This window comes from Vigna unguiculata, chromosome 9 (assembly GCF_037176805.1).
Source record: "Vigna unguiculata cultivar grain cowpea cultivar isolate G323 ecotype 2 chromosome 9, ASM3717680v1, whole genome shotgun sequence".
Taxonomy (NCBI): Eukaryota; Viridiplantae; Streptophyta; class Magnoliopsida; order Fabales; family Fabaceae; genus Vigna; species Vigna unguiculata.
In genome coordinates, this window is record NC_140800.1 from 26,493,041 (window position 1) to 26,513,050 (window position 20,010).

The window sequence follows — 20,010 nt, forward strand, 5'->3', positions numbered from 1 at the left end:
CACTTTCTACCTATTAATATTAGATTTTCTTTAGAAAAGTTAGCTCATTTGTACATAAAAGAAATTATCAAGCTGCATGGAGTACCTTCTAGTATAATTTCTGATAGAGACCCTCGTTTCACATCTAGATTTTGGGATAGCTTACAAAAAGCCTTGGGAACAAAAGTTAGGCTTAGTTCAGCTTATCATCCTCAAACTGATGGACAATCGGAAAGGACTATCCAATCTTTAGAAGACTTGTTGAGAGCTTGTGTTTTAGAAGAAACTGAAAGTTGGGAGCAATTTCTACCACTGATAGAGTTCACTTATAAAAACAGTTTCCACTCAAGCATAGGAATGGCTCCATATGAGGCTCTATATGGGAGAAGATGTAGAACCCCGTTGTGTTGGTATGAGAATGGAAATTCCTTAGTTTTGGGTCCAGAGGTAATTCAACAAGCAACTGAGAAGATCAAAATGATCAGGGAAAAGATGAAAACTTCTAGAGATAGGCATAAAAGTTACTATGACAAACGAAGGAAACCTCTCGAGTTTGAAGAAGGAGATCATGTTTTCTTGAAAGTTACACCTGTAACTGGGGTTGGTAGAGCTCTCAAATCTAGAAAACTTACACCCAAATTCATAGGTCCTTATCAAATTCTTAAAAGAATTGGTTCTGTCGCATACCAAATTGCTTTACCTCCAAACCTTTCAAAACTTCATAATGTTTTTCATGTGTCTCAACTTCGTAAATATATTCATGACCCTTTTCATGTGATAGAACCTGATATAGTACAAATACGAGAAAAACCTTACTTATGATGTGCTTCCTGTGAGGATTGGAGACCGAAGGATTAAACAACTTCGAGGAAAGGACATACCTTTGGTAAAGGTATTGTGGAATCAACAAGATGAAGGTGATGCAACTTGGGAATTAGAAAGTAATATGAGAGAGATGTATCCCCATCTTTTTACAACCACATGAATTTCGGGGACGAAATTCCTAAAAGGAGGGGAGAAATGTAACATCCTTTTTTTTAAATAAACTGTATTATTTATTTTAAATAAAACACTTAGAAAATCTTCTATGTTTACTAATGTTTTGTATTTTATTATGATGTAGTTTAAACATTAAAAATATTATTAAATAGGTGTGTGTAAAAAAATATATATATATGAAGAATTTTCTAAAAGAGATAAAAAAAAATAATATAGAAAAGAAAAAGAAAAAAAAAGAAGAAGAAGAAATGATAAGAACATAAGAAGAAAAGAAGAAAAGATAAGAAGAAAAGAAAAAAAGAGAGAAGAAGATAAGATGAAGAGATAAGGATTATCTCTTCATTAATGCATGTAATCATGATTTTGAAAGAAAAGATAAGCACATGGCTTGCTTATATATATATATGGGATGAGGTTACGTGAAGGTAAGGAAAGAAAGAAAGAAAGGAAGGAAGAAAGAGAAAGAAAGGAGAGAGAGAGAAAGAAGAGAGAGAAAGAGAAAGAGAAAGAAGAGAGGGAAAGAGAAAAATAGGAAAGAAAATTTAGAGCAAAGATTCAAAGAGATCCTAGTCTTCTACAACTATTATTAGTGTGCTCTTCAATCAATAAGGTAAGGGGGGAGTGAGGTTAAGTTCTTATATATTAATCTTGATAAGCTCATGGGTTTTATATTAATCTTTTATTTATTTTGACTCATATATTATTCTTTTTACTTTCATTTAACTTATTTTCATTTATTATCCTCTTATATTTATTTTATTTAATCTCCAATTATATACTGATCCTGTTTATTTATTTATTTTATTTAATCTCCAAATATGTATTGATCCTGTTTATTTATTTTATTTAATCTTTAGTTACGCACTGATCCTATTTATTTATTTTATTTTATTTTTATCTCCAGTTACGCACTGGTCCTATTTATTTATTTTATTTAATTTATCTCCAGTTACGCACTGGTCCTATTTATTTATTTTATTTTATTTATCTCCAGTTACGCACTGGTCCTGTTTATTTATTTTATTTTATTTTATTTATCTCCAGTTACGCACTGGTCCTGTTTAATTAGTTTATTTTATTTATCTCCAGTTACGCACTGGTCCTATTTATTTATTTTATTTTTTATTTAATTTATCTCCAGTTATGCACTGGTCCTGTTTATTTATTTTATTTAATCTCCAATTACGTACTGCTCCTGTTTAATTTATATTTTTGTTTATTTATAACGTTCTTACCCTTATCTAATTATTTATTTAAAGTTCTTGCTTTGATTCTTATTTTATCATTATTTTTACAATTAAAAATAAATAAATGTGAAGTGAAAGTATATATTATTTATTTAGTGAGATTGGATATAAGAAAATTGTATGTACATTTCATCGTTATTTTATATTCTTTGTATAGTTTATACGATGACATGAATTGATAGTCATCACATTTAATGACCTTTGAAAATATCCAAGAGTATGTCGGTTAAGTAAGAGTTAAGTCTGGTTTCAATAAGTTGAGATTAAACCAGTGTCAAAGTGTTTGTATTTGGGAAGTCACAGTTTGGTACACTGCGGGATGAAAGGCAGGGACCATGGTGGGGTCTAAGGAAGTTTTACCAAGTAGGTGAATATCTGGATAGTTCAGAATAGCGCCCTGGACTAGAATATTCATAGGCCAAACTTGGGACTATCCGATACCTGCTCGGCATCGCCAAGGTTAGGTAGTGAGTATATATCTCTTTTGTGAGCCGATGAATGGCTAATATTCTCGAGAAAGAAATAATTATGATTGTACCAATGTTTTATGAGAAATACTCAACTACCTAATCACTTCCCAAAGCAACTTTTGATGTTCAGATTGGATCATCAGAAGTGGAATATGGATCCATATGTCTGGTAAAACAAGATCAAGTTTTGTGGTTGTAGGTCCAAATCTAGGCCCCCGGTGTCTGCATTGTTTGTTGAGTTTATTAAGATTGATATTTAAGGCTTATAAAGACCTCACTCCTTTCATATTTTTCTTTCATATGTACCTGTTGCATGAACAGAAGATGAACCTGCTCAGTGAGAATTATTCAGGATATTGTTGGTGGATCTTCTGAAGATTAACTCATGGATAATTTCTATTAATATCTTTAGGAGATATTAAAAATATAGATAAATCTTCTATTTTGATGTAAGACTCTTAATATTATACAAAAATATATTTTTGTAATATTTCATGAACAATTATAGAGATATAAACTATATATATGAATATGAAGTTATGTTATTATTAATGTTCTCTCAAGGATAATCTTATGGGAAAAAAAAATTATTAATTCCATATCTTTTTATCAAGAAATAATTATTTAGTATAGTAGTCGGGGTGTCACAAATATGTCTTTTCAGTTCCTTCAATTGAGCTTCAAGTTCATTAATGACCTGTTCTTGTTGATCAACCGCAAGTTTTAAGTCATCCTTGTCTGTCACGTATGCCTTCTCAACAAAACCACAACCAAAGGGTTCAAAAGCTTCTCTGACAATTACATAACCAAACTCTTCTGGTGAGGCAACTACATCAAAAAAACCTATATACAATTTCAAAATCAACCCAAAATGCAGTGCATGTAATGAAAGAACCATGTAACAACAACAAAAACAAAGGAACTGAATTCAAAATTACCAAATTCTTATTGAAACTTTGACTTATGACAAAATCACCCACTTTCACATCCATCTAATATAAAACACGTGAGAATTTGGTTGACAAACATTGACCCTTTTGGGACCACATAAGCAGATGGTCATAAGCCCATAACTACAAAACATATGAATAATCATCAATAGATATTACAACATCATTCAAGTAAAGTAAACAATAAATACAAAATTCATACCTACAACAAATACACACATCCATCTCTACATGGAAGTGTCTTTTAGTTCCACCTTTCTTAAACAAGAAAGAAGCACGAGATATGCTCCCAACCAAGTATTCATACGCAACAACACCCGAATTCAAATTTCCAAGACCTTCAATATCATCTACAAGCTTAAACATAATTGGGAAAACCCTACCACTCGATTTGGCAATAAAAATTCACAAATGTCCAACAATATATAAACCCTACAAACAATGGCGGAGGATGCAAGGGGCAGGCGAGGGCCACGGCCCCCCCCTCCCCCAAATTTTTTAATTTTTTTTCATTATTTTGTATTTAATTTTTTAAAATTATATAAACTTTTAAAATTTTAAAATTATTTTTTATTTTTTTAAAATTAAATAATATTATATTCAAAATTAATAAAAATTGAATTAAGTATTTTATTTATTTATTTTATAAAGTACAATAATAAATAATAAAATATAAAACTAAATATATAAAATAACAAAACTATTAAGATATTTTTTTTATTTTCTCTCTCGTTGTCTTTTGAGTTTTTTATATGTTTTATTCTTCTTTCATGCTTATTTATTCTTTTGTTACTAAAAAAAAAGTTAGACATAAACTTAGTATTTTTATCCTTATTTTTTCATATTTTTTCTTCCATTATTAAATAATTAAATAAGGTAATTTTCTCTTGTCTCACTTGATAGTGAACTATTTGTTTAACATTTAGCATTATTTTTTATCTCATAACCTTTTTATAAATTCATTTTTTATTAATATAGAAGAAGAAACAATATAATGTGATTTTTCATAGTCAATTTTTAATTATAACTTGATTATCATAATTTTTTTTAGTAATTATTCTCTCAACTTTTTATTAGATTATGATAAATTATTTTTTAGTCTTAAACTTATTTTTTTAAATAGGTATATTAATGAAAAACAAAAGAATAAATTTATTTTTTAAAATTGATAGATAAACTACCGGTGAAGATGAAAACATGATAATATGGTTATTTATCGCATAACAATGAAATGAAAGCTTGTGAATGTTTTTTGAATCAAATGCATGTTAATAAAATGGAATATGAATATTTTGCAGATAATATGGTTATTTACATCAAAAAAAGTTAACTGAAAAATTTAATTATAATTCAATTACCATGAATTCAAAAATATGAAAAAACAATAGACATTCCTTTAGATATGTGTAATTTCTTTGATAATTATAAATATACTAGATTATGTATTCATTTTTATTGAATTAGTCACAATAATATTAAATATATAAATTTTGAGTATATTATTTTGGCTTCCCCAAAAATTTTGGTGAAGATCCGCCAATGCCTACAAAAGTCAGGTATAGAAATTTTCTTCCTATTGCGCAATAAGAAGTTATACAACATGCTTAAGTCGACGTTAGTTTTAAACATTTTCCTACAATTACTCTCGACTTCAATTTCGTTTAGATTGAATTTTGGACCAACCACCCTAAGCCCAAGACCTAGAAAAACATCCAATAAAGTAAATCCAACTGATTGGGATATTATTTGAAAACATTCACTCTTTTCATCCCACTTAGAACATAATTTACTAAGAATGTTTCTAGACAATTTCGAAGACTCCTTCAACAGTGCAAACCATCTGAAACTGGTCCCTTGAATAAATAACTTATCCTCTGCTGTTAACTAGTTATTAATAGATCCAACATATTCTGTCCCACAAGAATGCCTCAAATGTATCTGCAAAGGAAATGAAACAACTACACTAATGGGACTTATTAAAATGTCATACACAAATCAAATGTATGATAACGCTATTCATACCTTATTTTCAATGGAGCTATTACCTTCTTCCCTATCCATACTTAGTAGAGATATCAAGAAACAATCACCAAGGACCTAAAAACTAAAAATGACCACACAAAAAATCGATCAAAAAAACCAAAAAGGCACATCATCAAAACATATAAAACACACAACACCACATTATCAAATAAATTAATCAAACTAGGAGATGGACCAACTGATAAAACAAGGACCAAAGTATTAAACACCAAAGTGTAACTGTTTATGTGGCAAACGCAGTGCAACTTTTATCATTAAAATAATATAAAGCTTCCTACTAGTACAATTCATTCAACTACATTTATCCAACAAGTGTGTGTACATCCACATACATTTAACATATTTGACAATTGCAAAAATGTGTAAGGATAACCCATCCAATTATATTTTCATCAACAACTACAACACAATAAAAGCATTTCAAAACAAATAGGGGATTCATAAATAAAATCCTAAAGAAGACAACTCAAATAAACTTCACTCAATCAAAATTATATCAAAATTATAAATCATAAATTATATAAATATAAAATTATAAAACGATATAATTATAAATCATACGAAATTGTAAAATTAAAAACTATAAAATTATAAAATCATTAAATTGTAAATTTATAAAATTATTAAATTGTACTTTTTAAAATCATAAAAATTATATATTTTTATTTTATATTTGATAATTTGACAATTTTATAAATTTATAATTTAATTTTTTTTGTAATATTATATATTTATTTAATTTTATATTTTATAAATTTATAATTTTTATTAAGTTTAAAAATACTTTAAATGCAACAATAAATCTTTGAAAAATATTTTTGTCATTATAATAATTTATTTACAAAAAATTTATTTACAATGTGACAATATTTAAACAGTTTGAGAATGCATGATAAGTATCACATCATATAATAAAGTCTTTTTATTATAATCTAAATTAATATATATATATATATATATATATTATAAATATAAATTTATATATCGGTTGTACTATACCAAATATCTATCTTAAAAATATTTTAAAATTATAATAAATTTTAGAAATTCACCTTTTAAAAGAGTAAATATATTTAGTTATAGTAAAAAAAAACAAAACTATTACATAAGTATAATTAAATTATAAGTGTTTAAAATGTTTCTTTTGACATAATTAATTTTTGTTACAATATAACTTCAACTTAATATACAATGAATAATATATAAAATCATATATAAAATAAAAATTATATATATATATATATATATATATATATATATATATATATATATATTAAAGAGCATAATGAAAATGTCAACATAGAGTGTAATATAAATTTACCTTTAAATATAAATATTTCCACACACACTCACACAAAGTTAATATTCCTGTAAAATGTTATATAATTTTTAATTATAACATTTAATAGTAAATCGTATTGTTATTTTAAATTTTAAAAAATGAAAATTCAGATTCAGTACCGGGAAGTGTTTACTACCATCAGGAGTGAAAAGCAGAGTTTTAGAAACATGGGTGACCACTGACCAGTGAGGTAATGCTTAAGAAATTCACTCCCAGTTCCTAGTTCCTCATTGACGTTTTAGGTGAGTAAACACCGTGAACAAATGCTTCCTTCTATAGTTCCTGTGAAAGATGCTATCTTCTATAGTTTCTCTGAAAAAAATGCCTTCTCGTTTTCTCTTCCAAGTTTTCTGTTTTCTCTTTATTTGTTTGATATTCACTGTACTTATTCTTAATCATACCCTAACCTTTCCTGCATTTTATTTATTTTAAACGATTATAGTTTCAGACATTCACATCAGGGTTTGTCATATACCTAATCTTTTCTCTCTTTTTTTTTTTTTTTCACCTTCCTGCTTTAAGACGCATAAAACCAGAATTAGTCATTGTTTGGCTGAAACAACTTTGGATAGCTTTGATTTGATTTAGACTTTTATATTGGTTTGCTAGGAAAACAATTCTAAGAATCAACATATGCAAACCTAATGAGTATCTAGATGCAATTTATTAATACTTCTTCTTACAGTTTTCTAGTCAAATAAATCTTACAACTGCTCATATAAATAAACACTTAATAGAACCTACAGTCAGACTGCGGTTAACTTTTATGTCTATGATCATTAGAGGACACATTACCTGTTTGGGTTTTTGTTCAAGATAGTTGTGCTACCTTTAATTGTGTGATGGAGGAAAAGAAAAGACAAAAAATATTAAAGAAAAATGTTGATGCAAGGAAGACATTTTTTGAGGCTTGATGTACTTTCACAATTATTAGTTTTGGTGTATTCAGGGAGTGCTTAGATCACTTGAAATAACATTTTGATGACTTATGATGCAGTGACGCAATGGAAGCCCAAGAGGAGGGTGTTGACGTTCAGGAAAAGCTTTCTGGCTTTATTTTCATGTGTAATGGAATTACAAAACCAGAGTGCTACCGATACCGAGTTTTTGGACTTCCTGCTAGGAGAAAGGCTGATGTAGAGAAGATCAATCCTGGTACATATCTTTTTCTGTTTGACACTGATGTGAAGCTTCTCTACGGTATTTATATGGCAACCTCAACTGGGAAACTAGAAATAGAGCCATTAGCTTTTGGGCACAAATTCCCTGCTCAGGTGAGTCTTTACAATCTAAGTAGACTTCTCTTGCTCCCACACACAAAGACTTACCACTTTGTGAAAATAGCATCCTGTGTCATGATTTGCAGTTTGTGGAAATATTGGTAGCAGTTTGTAGCATCAATTTTGTTGCCTCAGCATCATAAATTGACATTTTGGTGTAAGTTTCTTAATTTGCCTTTGGAGTTGCATACATGTTTAGGAATATAATTGGTTCTTGGTGTTTCTTCAGCTGTATTTGGATAATTAATTTGTAACCTTTGACATTTTTGTAGCTTTTGGAACAGACTCATGGACCTTAGTCTCTAATTTTTTGAAGTTGACAAGCATCGTTTTCATCGCAACATTGTATGTTTTGTTGGCTGGTTGTTTCTATGTTGACTTCCTAATTTTTCCTTTTCATAGTCAAAGTGCTCGTATTAACTTCAAATCATATAGCTAGTTGAGGCTTTAAGTTTTTGGTATGAGACAAGTAAGTGCTTCTGATTGCTAACTGTACTCGAAACTTTGTGGTGATGTCAAATGCACAATATTTATCGCTTTATTTTTCATTTCCCGTTATCCTGCTTTCATATTTTTATTTTATCCAGGTGAAATTCAAAATTTACAAAGACTGTTTACCCTTGCCAGAGAGTAGCTTTAAATTTGTCATTCGAGATAATTACCAGAAAGGCTCCAACAAATTTAATCCTGAGCTCAATATTAGACAAGTATGTTTCATTTTGATCTCCCGCAAATTGATTTTAAGTGCAATTATTTCATTCTACTTTTCTTTTCTTCTCTGCATCTTTTTGTGAGAAAGAAGTGAAAACTACGTTTGTTATGTGGAATATATTGCTATGTTGCAGGTAAGAAGTCTAATAGAATTGTTTCGCCCATTACATGAATTGCCAACTTCACCTATACTTCCTTTTCTGAAGAAACCAATGAATAATGTTTATCATCATATATCAAGGCCACCACCACTTTCTAGAATGTCACCCAATCAAGCTCCATTGCTGTTGAACTATCATGTTCATAATACTATGCCTCATTTAGCTGCAGCACAGTCTGTGCCATCCCAAGCTTCAAGGAATCAGTTTTACTCTCCTGCTAGTACACTTACTCTAGAGGGTACTTATGCAACTGGGATCTGCAGCAGTCATAATCAGACTATCCTCAGGGGCTGTGCCCATACTCAGACATTGCAGTACTCTCAGCATGCACATCATAACATTATACATCCACAACCTGACTTTCATTCTTCATTGATGCCTGTGGGTAGCTGTCATACTCAATCTCTGCGAAATCCTCAATATCCATATCAGAGTATCTCAAACCCTCAATCACTGCAAGATCCTCAACATCCATATCAGAGTATCTCAAACCCTCAATCGCTGCAAGATCCTCAACATCCATATCAGAGTATCTCAAACCCTCAATCACTGCAAGATCCTCAGCATCCATATCAGAGTATCTCAAACCCTCAATCACTGCAAGATCCTCAGCATCCATATCAGAGTATCCCAAACCCTCAATTGCTGCAAGATCCTCAATATCAATATCAGAGTATCTTAAACTCTCAATTGCTGCAAGATCATGAATATCAGAGTATACCAAAACCATCGCATGATTTTCATCCTTCCGTCACAAATGCAGGCAGCAGTCATCCCCAGTTGTCATGGCTTCCTCACTATACCCACCAGCATATCTCAAACTTACAACCTAACACTTATTCCGCCACGCTAAATGTGGGCCACAGTTATGATCAATCATTGCCAGATTATCAATATACACATCAGAAAAATGCCCAAATTCCTCAACAGATTAATCATCCATACTTTCCTCAAGAATTTCCATCTTCCACATATTCATCTCAAGGGTATTTTTTTTTTTTCAACTTCATTCTAAACCTTTAATTTAATTCAACAAACGTTGTCCGGCAAAGGGATTTTTATTATTTTTTAGTAAGTACAACAAGGGGAGATCCATTGACTGAAGCTATGTGCAGATTCTAGAGGAGAAAGCATTGCCCCATTATAAGTTTCAAGATTTATAACTGTTTGCTGCACATTCTAAGCCATGGGCTTAATGTATATTTGAAATGAATTTTGTCAATATCTAATTATGTTATTATGGACCAGGCCAGGAGCCATGCAAGGGGTGATATCAAGTGGTCAACAAACTGGAATGGGAAGTGAGTAGCACGAGTCATCTATGCAGACTCAGGAATACTTCTACTCTAGAGAATGTTGCCAAAATACTGTACTCAACATATTCAATTTCTAAGTGCTTAATTACATTTCTGCTTAAATATTCCATTATGCTGATTTTTTGTATGTAAAGGCGCGTATATAATGTTAAAACACTGATGTTTACTTGCTGCCTTTTGTACGAAAGGAATGATATATCAAGAAGGATTGCAACTCAATCACACAAATCCCTTGAAATAAATTAGGTAGGCGATAAAAGAAGGAACAAAATTAGATAATGTTACATTTCACAAATATGTCTTTGATGGTGGGCTGATAGCATAAAAGAAAAACTATTAACAATATGCCTATCATTGCTTTCCTCTCACAGATATCTGCTATCTAGTAAATAGCTCCAGGCCTACTCTAAATTATTGGAAAGTAGTGGGTAAGGAATATGAATATTTAACCAGACTTCAGAAAACAGTTTTAAAATCAAACCTTTAGATGCTAAAAAAATCCAAATATACGTTTTCCATAAATGATAACATGGTGACAGCCAGGCTTTATATTTGGAATACATCAACAGTCCAAATAAAAAATTTCACACATTGAGTAGTTCTGTTTTTGTTTTACTTGGACTATGTTTAGATTGAAGAAAAAAAAAAATGAGAGTGAAGGGGAGGACTAAAGTAGAATAGAATAGGATAAAGCATAATAGAGTGAAACTTTCTTTCCATTGTTTATCTTGTGATAGAATGATATTTTATTGTTCATAAAATAATTATTAAGGTAGTAAATGAACAAACACATAATTAATTTTATTCTAATATAACTGTATTTTGTAAAACACTAAATATTATTGTAATTTTCTTTTACAACATTACTGTCAGTTTTAATTTTGTTAATATCTTTCCATAGCTTATAATTTTGCTAATATCTTTCCATAGCTAATTTGTAGAAGCTCTCTTACATATTTGTAAAAGCTCTAATGTATAATTTCTCTATTTTTTTTATCTTATACATAAGTTAATTTTAATTAATGGAAAAATTTATCTACTTTTCTTTTTCTAAAAATTCTTACAGAAAAAAATCATCCAAACATAAAAAAAATTGTTTGCGAAACTAACAAAATTAGTTAATAGATACTAACACATGAAATAAACTGTTAGCAAAGGCACTAAAATATATTTTTAGAAATATGTTGTTGAATTTAAGAATACTGAAATTTTAAAGATTTTCATAAATAAAGACATTATTTTCTTTCAATCAAGAAAACAATTATAAAAAAAAGAATTAAACTTTAAGAGATCTCTAATCAATGTTCTTTAATTTTTGGTTAATATATATATATATATATATATTTTGTAAAACCCTATTTTTCTACCATAAAAATTTAAAAGGGTCTGGCCCCATCTGTTGGGCCTAAGGGCTGGCCCATAGGGTGTCCAAAATCTCTAAACCAGCCCTAACCCTCCATTCTTGCATTTTTTCAGAAACAATTTCCCATTCCCTCTCCCTTGGCTGCTTCATGAGCTTTGCTAGGGTTTGGCCTTGTCCTTCACCAAGCTAGTTGAACTCCACTTCGGTTCCACGTAAGTTGATCTTCAATCCATAACTTCTCTTCTCTAGCTTTACTTTCGTGTTCCTAACTAGGTTCATCGTAGTGACCTCATTTTGCTTCTGGTGTTAGTATTTCCAGCTCACCAAGCTGTTCCTGGAGCTGTGGTGCTCCTCCGTGGTGTGCTCGTGTTATTTGTTATCCTTTGTCCAGGGAAGGAAGCTAGGGCTTGCTTTTGTGTTTTGATTTTCTGTTTGTCTTGCTGTTATTTCACAATTGTATGGTTGGTATGACATTGTGAATGCATGGAATGCCTTGGTATGTTGGTTTGGATTCGTATGTGTGGTTGTTGCATGGAAAACAGTAACGAGAAACTGATGCTCTCGCCCAAGCAAGACTTGTAGAAACAGGCCAGGTTAGTACTCGAGCTCTCGCTCAAGCGAGGAGCTCTCGTTTGAGCGAGGTGACATCTTGCTCAAGCGAGAGGGGCTCGCTTAATCGAGAACGTGTGGGAGCCTTGACATCTTTTAGTTTTAGCCTAGGCAAGGAACCTCACCTTTGGGCGAGGGGTGGCCTCGCTCAGGCAAGGAGGGCTCGCCTAAGCGAGAACTCGCGAAATCAGCAACCCTCACTGTTGTCAGTCTTGCCTAAGCGAGGGCCTGTCGCTTGAGCAAAAGACCCCTTTCGCCTGAGCGAGGGTCTATGGCTTGAGCGAGATTGATGCAAGTGTTTTCTCGGTGCTTGTTCTTTCTCATGTCTTTGAATGGTGATTTCTTGTATGATTGTATTACCCTGTTAAGGCATGAATTGGTTAAGTATGCATCTGTTAAGTGATTTATGGACTGGAAATGATAAGTTTGGCATGAGTTCGGTATGCGTGATAATACATACTTGGTTGGTGGAACATGATATTGGTATGGTTAGGACGTAATTCCACGATAGTTTCGTAGTGATACCTCATTGATTAGGGCGTAATTCCATGAGTCTCTGGGTGAGACCTCATGGTGGTGACACACACACACACTTTGTTTTATTTAATTTTATGAGAGCATGCCTAAGCAATTGTAATTTGTGTGGCTCTAGGATGATTAATCAGAAACTTGCATTTGCATCCTTATCTCTTAGAAATAGCCACACCCACAGTCATCATGCCTCATTGTCAACAACACATTGCTCAATCTAATGAAGAACAACCCACTTCTCCCACTCTAAGTTCTCCAAATCACGAACACCATGGGAGAATTGAAGCTTGGTTTGAAGGAAATGAGTGACAACATTCAAGTGTTCCTCATAGAGATGACTAGGAAGCAAATCAACATTCCTAAGGTGCTAACGTATTCATGGCTACGAACTGAAGGGTTTGAGGCTCTCCTCCAACAACTCAAGCATCAAAAGTTGAAGACCTTTCTTGAAATTTCAAAAATCTATCCTAACTTAGTGAAGGTGTTTTTCACCAACTTGCAATTCAAGAATGATGTGCTATTATCTAGTGTTAAAGGAGTGCAAATGAAGATACTTGGAAGGATGTTGTTGCACTTAGGCAACAAGGAGTTCAAATGAGGAAAGGTGAAATTGGTGTTGTGCAAGTGTTCAACAAAGTGAAATCCTATGGGCAATGCTTGAGGAACCCTGGTGTTGAGATCAAGAACTTCCATGTTGGTGGTCTCAAGGTGGATGCAAGGCTTCTTGTTATGATCATCACAAAAATCATAGTTCCATGTGGAAGCAACCATTCTACCTTGAATGAGGGAGACTTGATCCTCATGTATTGCATCCAAACAATGTGCAAGTGGATTGGATCTTTGTGCTTTGTGATCCATGCTCAAGGCCAAGAGACTCACAAATTTTAGGCTATCATATGTGGTGCTGGTGTCCAAGTTCATTAAGTACTTTGGTGTTGATATTGAAAATTAACTTTAAGAGTCAACTTGGATGTTGAACCAAACCTCCTATCTCAATCTACACAAGATGGGCTTGACCTGGGTTGGAAATGTTTAGACTGCTGAAAGAATTGGTGGTGGTGCAGCTACTGGTGCCAATGACCATGAAGTTTGCCCAAGTGGAGCAAATGAAGAGGAAGAGCCCACTATTGGACCAATGGACATTGTCCCCTACAACCCTCAAGAGGACAAAGGCCCTGTGTACTCACAATCTAAGAGGATGGTGCTTCACCAATTGCATGAACTCAATGTGTCTCAAGATGCACATCACACCTTTTACAATGACAGGTTCAATGATTTGGAAGGCCAAATCCATGATATTCATGATTTGTTGACATCATTCCTGACCAAAAACAATCCTCAGGATGACTGATTGTGTTGGCCTTTAGGATCATGCATTGCATTTGTGTTGTCGTGTTATGATTTCTGCCAATTTTTTAATTGGTTGATTCTAATTTTAGTTTGTTGAATGTATAAGCTTTTAAGTTTTTTTCCTTGTTTCAGTTTTTGTTCACTGTATCGTGTGCTACTATCAATGAAACATTATCCTTTGTGTGTGTTCTTAATTGCTTTACTTTTGTTTGATGAATCCAAAGGGGGAGGGAATTGGAATCATTAAAATTGGATGATACCTATACTATTGATAGGGGGAGCATTTGGATATGTGTGTGTTTGTTATCTTGTGTGTACTGTTTTTCGAAACATTTTTCAGATTCACAAGCTTAGATGGAAGATGATGCTTAGATGACACTTCATCAATTCAATAGAGGTTGATTCAATGGAGGTTAGCTTTATCAAATTAGAGGGAAATTGTTAGCACAAATGGATGATACTTATACTATTGATAGGAGGAGCAGTTGGATCTGTGTGTGTTTGTTATCTTGTGTGTACTGCTTTTGGAAACATTTTTCAGATTCATGAATAAAAAAAAACTGAAATTACCAACGGAATATTACCGACGGATATATTTTTGTCGGTAAATTTGAATTACCGACGGATATATCGTTTTTTCTTGTAGTGATCACAAGCTTAAGCAAAGAATGTAAGATAATGCTTAGATGACACTTCATCAATTCAATGGAGGTTAGCTTTATCAAATTAGGGGGAAATTGTTAACACAAATGGCTTGAATGATTTGATGCTTGAAGATTTGATGAAGATACATGAAGTCATTGCATTAGAACATGTTGGAAGATACATGAAGCTTGGAGGAAGAGGTTTGGTAGGCTATGTTTTTCCACCACTCATGTTTGATCTTTCTCAAGCTTCTGGGTTGTTCTTGGTGGTTTTCCAGGTCTACAAGGATAGTCTTGTTGTGCTTGTGTTGATTCTTGTATGATTCAAGAGTAATAGGTTGTAGTTTTGCATATTTTGAAAGTGTAATCTTCTAAACTTTGTAAATCTTTTGAAATAGTGCAAAGTTAGGCTCGGGTTGCGTTGACAAACTGGATGTAACTCAAATATGACTGAACCAATATAAAAATTTGTGCCTTGTTCTTGTCTCTAACTCTTCTCACTTGTTTTGCACTGTAAAGTTTAAAGAAATCTAGTTTGAACCATCTTTTTGTCATTCTTGCATGTTCTAACATGATCTGAAGCTCTGCTCATATTTGTATTACTCAATTGAATCAATCTTGTTTGATTTTTCATGTTGTTTTTTGTTTTAAATCATAAATTTGTATTTCTACAGTATTCCCAGTTGTTTAGTTGGCTATTTTTGAGATTTAATCTGTTGATTTACATAGTATGATATATTTTTAATGAAATCAATCGATTGTCTCTGTTTTTGACTGGTTAAAAATGTACTATCCAGTAGCTTTTGCATCCTCATTTTGTGGTTGATTTGATTGAAATTAAAACTGGTTTATGCTCTCAAATGTTACCTTATTTTTTAATCAGCCAATTAAAATCCCGCTTCTTGGCACTTCACCCATTTCAATACTTATTCATTAAGAAAACCTAGTGACGATTCCCACCAGACTTTAAGATAGCAAACTATCTAGATGTCAAGATTCACTTCAAGAGGTTCTACAAAAGGAAGTGATTAATTTAACCAATAAAACAAAACAAGGTAGCAAGAGGGACAAAAATGACAAATTGAAATGAAAGGGAAACAAGTAGAAAAGGGAAAAGGCATGAAATGATAATAGAAGAAAGGGAGCACACCACTTGAAGGGGGGCCAAAAGGCTATCCAACCCTTAAGATAAGTGGTGAGGCCGCCACTTGAGCTTGCTCAAGATAAGGAAAGGAGAAGGTCCACTCCAAAGGAGGAAAAACACACTAAAGGTTGAACAACAAGAACTCACCCTTAGAGATTTTGTTGGCTGATGTAGATTCATTTTATGTTTTTGGAAATATGATGTCTTGTTGTTAAGAAAACCTAGTGAAGATTCCCATAGGACATTAAGATAGCAAACTATCTAGATGCCAAGGTTCACTTCAAGAGGTTCTAGAGAAGGAAATGATTGATTTAACCAATAAAACAAATCAAGATAACAAGTGGAACATATATGACAAATTGAAGTGAAAGAGAAACAAGTAGAAAATGGAAAGGCATGAAATGATAATGGGAGAAAGGGAGCACACCACTTGAAGGGGGGCCAAAAGGCTATCCAACCTTTAAGATGAGTGGTGAGGCCGCCACATAAGCTTACTCAAGATAAGGCAAGGAGGAGGCCTGCTCCAAAGGAGGAAACACACACATGAAAGGTTGAACAACAAATGTATAGTTTCCTCAATTTGATCAACCTTTTTACAAGACAAGGAGCACCCCTTATATAGGTTAGCATGAGGGCCTCTAAGCAAAAGAAAAGTGACAAAGGGTGTCTCTACAAATATAAAACCCTAGTTTTTGAAACTAGGTTAAACCTAATGCATAAGATGACAAAATAAGAGTAGAAGAGGTGAAATTCCCTCTTCAAAATTTTCCAAGCCAAGGGAGGACCACCATGGTGCAAGTTGTTTTATGATTTATACTTTATGCCTTATGTTTTCTTCTCTCTTCCACATCACCAAATGCGCAACCTAGCCATACCATGTAGGATGAGCTCTCATCCACTCCATTAGTGTTAATCCACTCCTAATTACCATAAGTAAACCTACAAAACAAATAAATAAGGATTAACATGTCAACTATGGTAAATAAGTCAACCTAAATCAATGGTCAACAAGGAAACCAAGGTCAAGCCAACCAAAGTCAACTTAGGAAAACTCAAGCAAGGGAAATGGAAAACAATGCAATGGATGAAGGACTAGAGGCCATCCTTTATAAAAATATTGGTTCTCCTAAGCATATGTCATAGGTCATCTTTGGTAGGAGTTAGGGGCTCATCATTGACCTGTTCAAATTTTCAATGGGTATGACCATATTTTGTTCCACCAAAGCTTTAAGATCCAGTCTCAACTGGATCACTTTTAACAAGGACATAGATAAGTGTTAAATAACTATCAAATGAAATTAAAGATTACAACAAAGAAGCATAAGAGCATGAGCAAAAATAAACTGACTATTATTTGATCCACATTATATAGGAAAAATACTTGGTGCATATAACTCCAGTGCTATCAATTAAATCTTCATATAACTTTAGTCCATCAACCACATTCACCTAACATGTTAAAAGAAGGATCGAAAGAAAATTTATGAGCTATTAGACAGAAAGAAAGAAATAACAAGTATAGGAGATGTTATACTATTGATATCCAAGGTCTCATCTTACCACCAAAGCGAAGTTCACCATTCTTATCAATCACATGAGTCCCTTCTTCTAGACCTCCAATAACAACCACAACATTCATTTAGCGACCAAAAGACTTTATGTTAGAACTATAACCTTTCTTGCATCCTCATTCTTATAATTATAACCTTCTTTAACAACCTTATTCCTAGAATTATAATCTTCCTTGGAGGCCTCATTCCTGTACTGCCCTTGCCTAAACCTTTGACCAAACTTCTTAAACTCCTTGGAGCCAGCCTTTGTTTGATCCACAAACCTCTACTACAACCGCCTATAGTAGATGAACGACAAGTACATAAACTTTGCATCGAAATCAAAGTTTATAAAACCCTAACCTAAACTAGAAGAAGAGTATAGCAGAGAGGAATGGTTAGTTACCATAAGAATCAAGCTGAAGGTAGGAATACCATTATTGAGTTTGGGAACATTGAATCTAACTGTGAAACATTAACGAAATACAAAATAGACAGAGATTAAAGAAGTGAAGCAAATGAATCCTTGAATAAGAAAAGACTATGATAGTTAAAGATATGTAACTAAAATAAAAATATTTTAAGCCATTTATTTAACTATGACAAAATAATGGCCAATAATTTTTTTTGTAGTGATAACAAATTTAGTATTGTTAAGAAAGTATCATTAATTTGAATGCTTCAACGATAATGTTATCAAATTTGGTATCATTGTCTCAAAATGAATAAGCTAGCCCAATCTTACCAGGCCACTTCTTCATGCTTTCTTTTGTCCCTTCATGCAATGATTCATTTGATTTCTTGTGGTTTTGATTATTTGTTATTCTTAACTTCACCAAGAAGGTTTCATAAAACTTTGATCAATTTAATTTTATACTCCATCAACGTATTTTTAGCTACACACTTCAAAATATCAAAAGTTTATTTATATAATTAAAAAGTTATATTCAACATATTTTTTGTATCATGAGTTTAATAAATCTAATTATAACAAATCCTAATTATAACAATCTTTTAAGCACAAAAATTAATTAAAAATCTAAATAAAGATTAAATGAGATCTTGATGGTCTTGATAGATAAAATCAAGTCCATCATTTAATATGTTAAACTTACTTTTAGGTTAAAATCATCAAGAAATCAATATATTTAAAATTATTATAATAATAATAAAGGTTTAATTAGTCGATTGGTACCTACTTTCGTTTGAGAATTTGAGTTTGGTACCTACATTTAAAAAAGTTTCAATTTCGTCCTTTTCAGAAAAAAAAATTATTAATGCGGTTAACGACATGTCAGGTGTTATCCTCTGATTTTTAATTTTTTTTTAATTTTTTAATTTCTATTTTTTAATTTTTTTTAATTTTTTTATCACGTGTCAGATCTTTGATGTGACACATGGCATTATTAGTGCCATGTGACAAGGTACTGTCACGTGTCAGTGTCCCTGCTAAGTGCATTGTCTTGATTTCAATTTAGTTCCCACATATTTCTATTTGTTTCAATTTAATCCCCACATATGTTTATTTTTTTCAATTTAGTCCCACACTATTTGTTTCAATTTAGTCCGGATATATTTTTTTTCAAAATAGAGAAATATTCTATCTCTTTTAAGACAAAATTTATTATTTATATAAATTTTATATTGATATTTGTTATTAAAAAATGACTTACAAAATTAAATATTGATATTTATATAAAGTTTAGTGGTAAAAGTCATAAATAACAAAACATGGATTAACAATCAAGAAAAATGTAATATGTTATGACGTGAGTTTAATAAAAAAATGAGTATTATTGAAATGGGTTAAATATCTTTTTGGTCTCTCAAGTTTCAGTGAATTTTGGAATTAGTCCCTCATCAAAACTTTATACCAATTTAGTCATTCATCTTTCAAAATGTGTGAATTTAGTCCTTTTAACCACATTTTGTTAAGTTTATCTAACGTTTCAAGCACATTTCATGATAGTATTTAAGTTAACATTGAAGCAAAAATGTGTCAAACAATGTAAATAATTTAAATACTATCATGAAATGCGCTTGAAACATCAGATAAACTTAACAAAATTTGGTTAAAAGGACTAAATTCACGCATTTTGAAAGATGAAAGACTAAATTGATCAAAAGTTTTGATGAGGGACTAATTCCAAATTTCGCTGAAACTTGAGGGACCAAAAACATATTTAACGCTATTGAAATTATTATACTTTTGTTTTGTTATTTATGACTTTTACTACTAAATTTTAATATAAATATGAGTAATTCATTTTTAATAACAAATATCAATATAACATTTATATAAATAATAAATTTGGTCTTAA

General features: G+C 31.8%; 1 protein-coding gene and 1 pseudogene across 1 annotated transcript; both read left to right on the forward strand.

Annotated features, from left to right (window-relative positions):
* The first annotated feature begins 336 nt into the window (after positions 1 to 336).
* LOC146883823 (uncharacterized) lies at positions 337 to 4,975 on the forward strand (annotated as a pseudogene).
* A 2,170-nt stretch (positions 4,976 to 7,145) lies between these two features.
* LOC114163096 (uncharacterized) lies at positions 7,146 to 10,717 on the forward strand. The gene is made up of 5 exons (XM_028047178.2): positions 7,146 to 7,272; positions 8,028 to 8,304; positions 8,898 to 9,017; positions 9,156 to 10,168; positions 10,431 to 10,717. The coding sequence occupies exons 2-5, from the start codon at positions 8,035 to 8,037 to the stop codon at positions 10,489 to 10,491; spliced, it is 1,464 nt and encodes a 487-aa protein (XP_027902979.1). The 5' UTR covers positions 7,146 to 7,272; positions 8,028 to 8,034; the 3' UTR covers positions 10,492 to 10,717.
* The last annotated feature ends 9,293 nt before the right edge of the window (positions 10,718 to 20,010 follow it).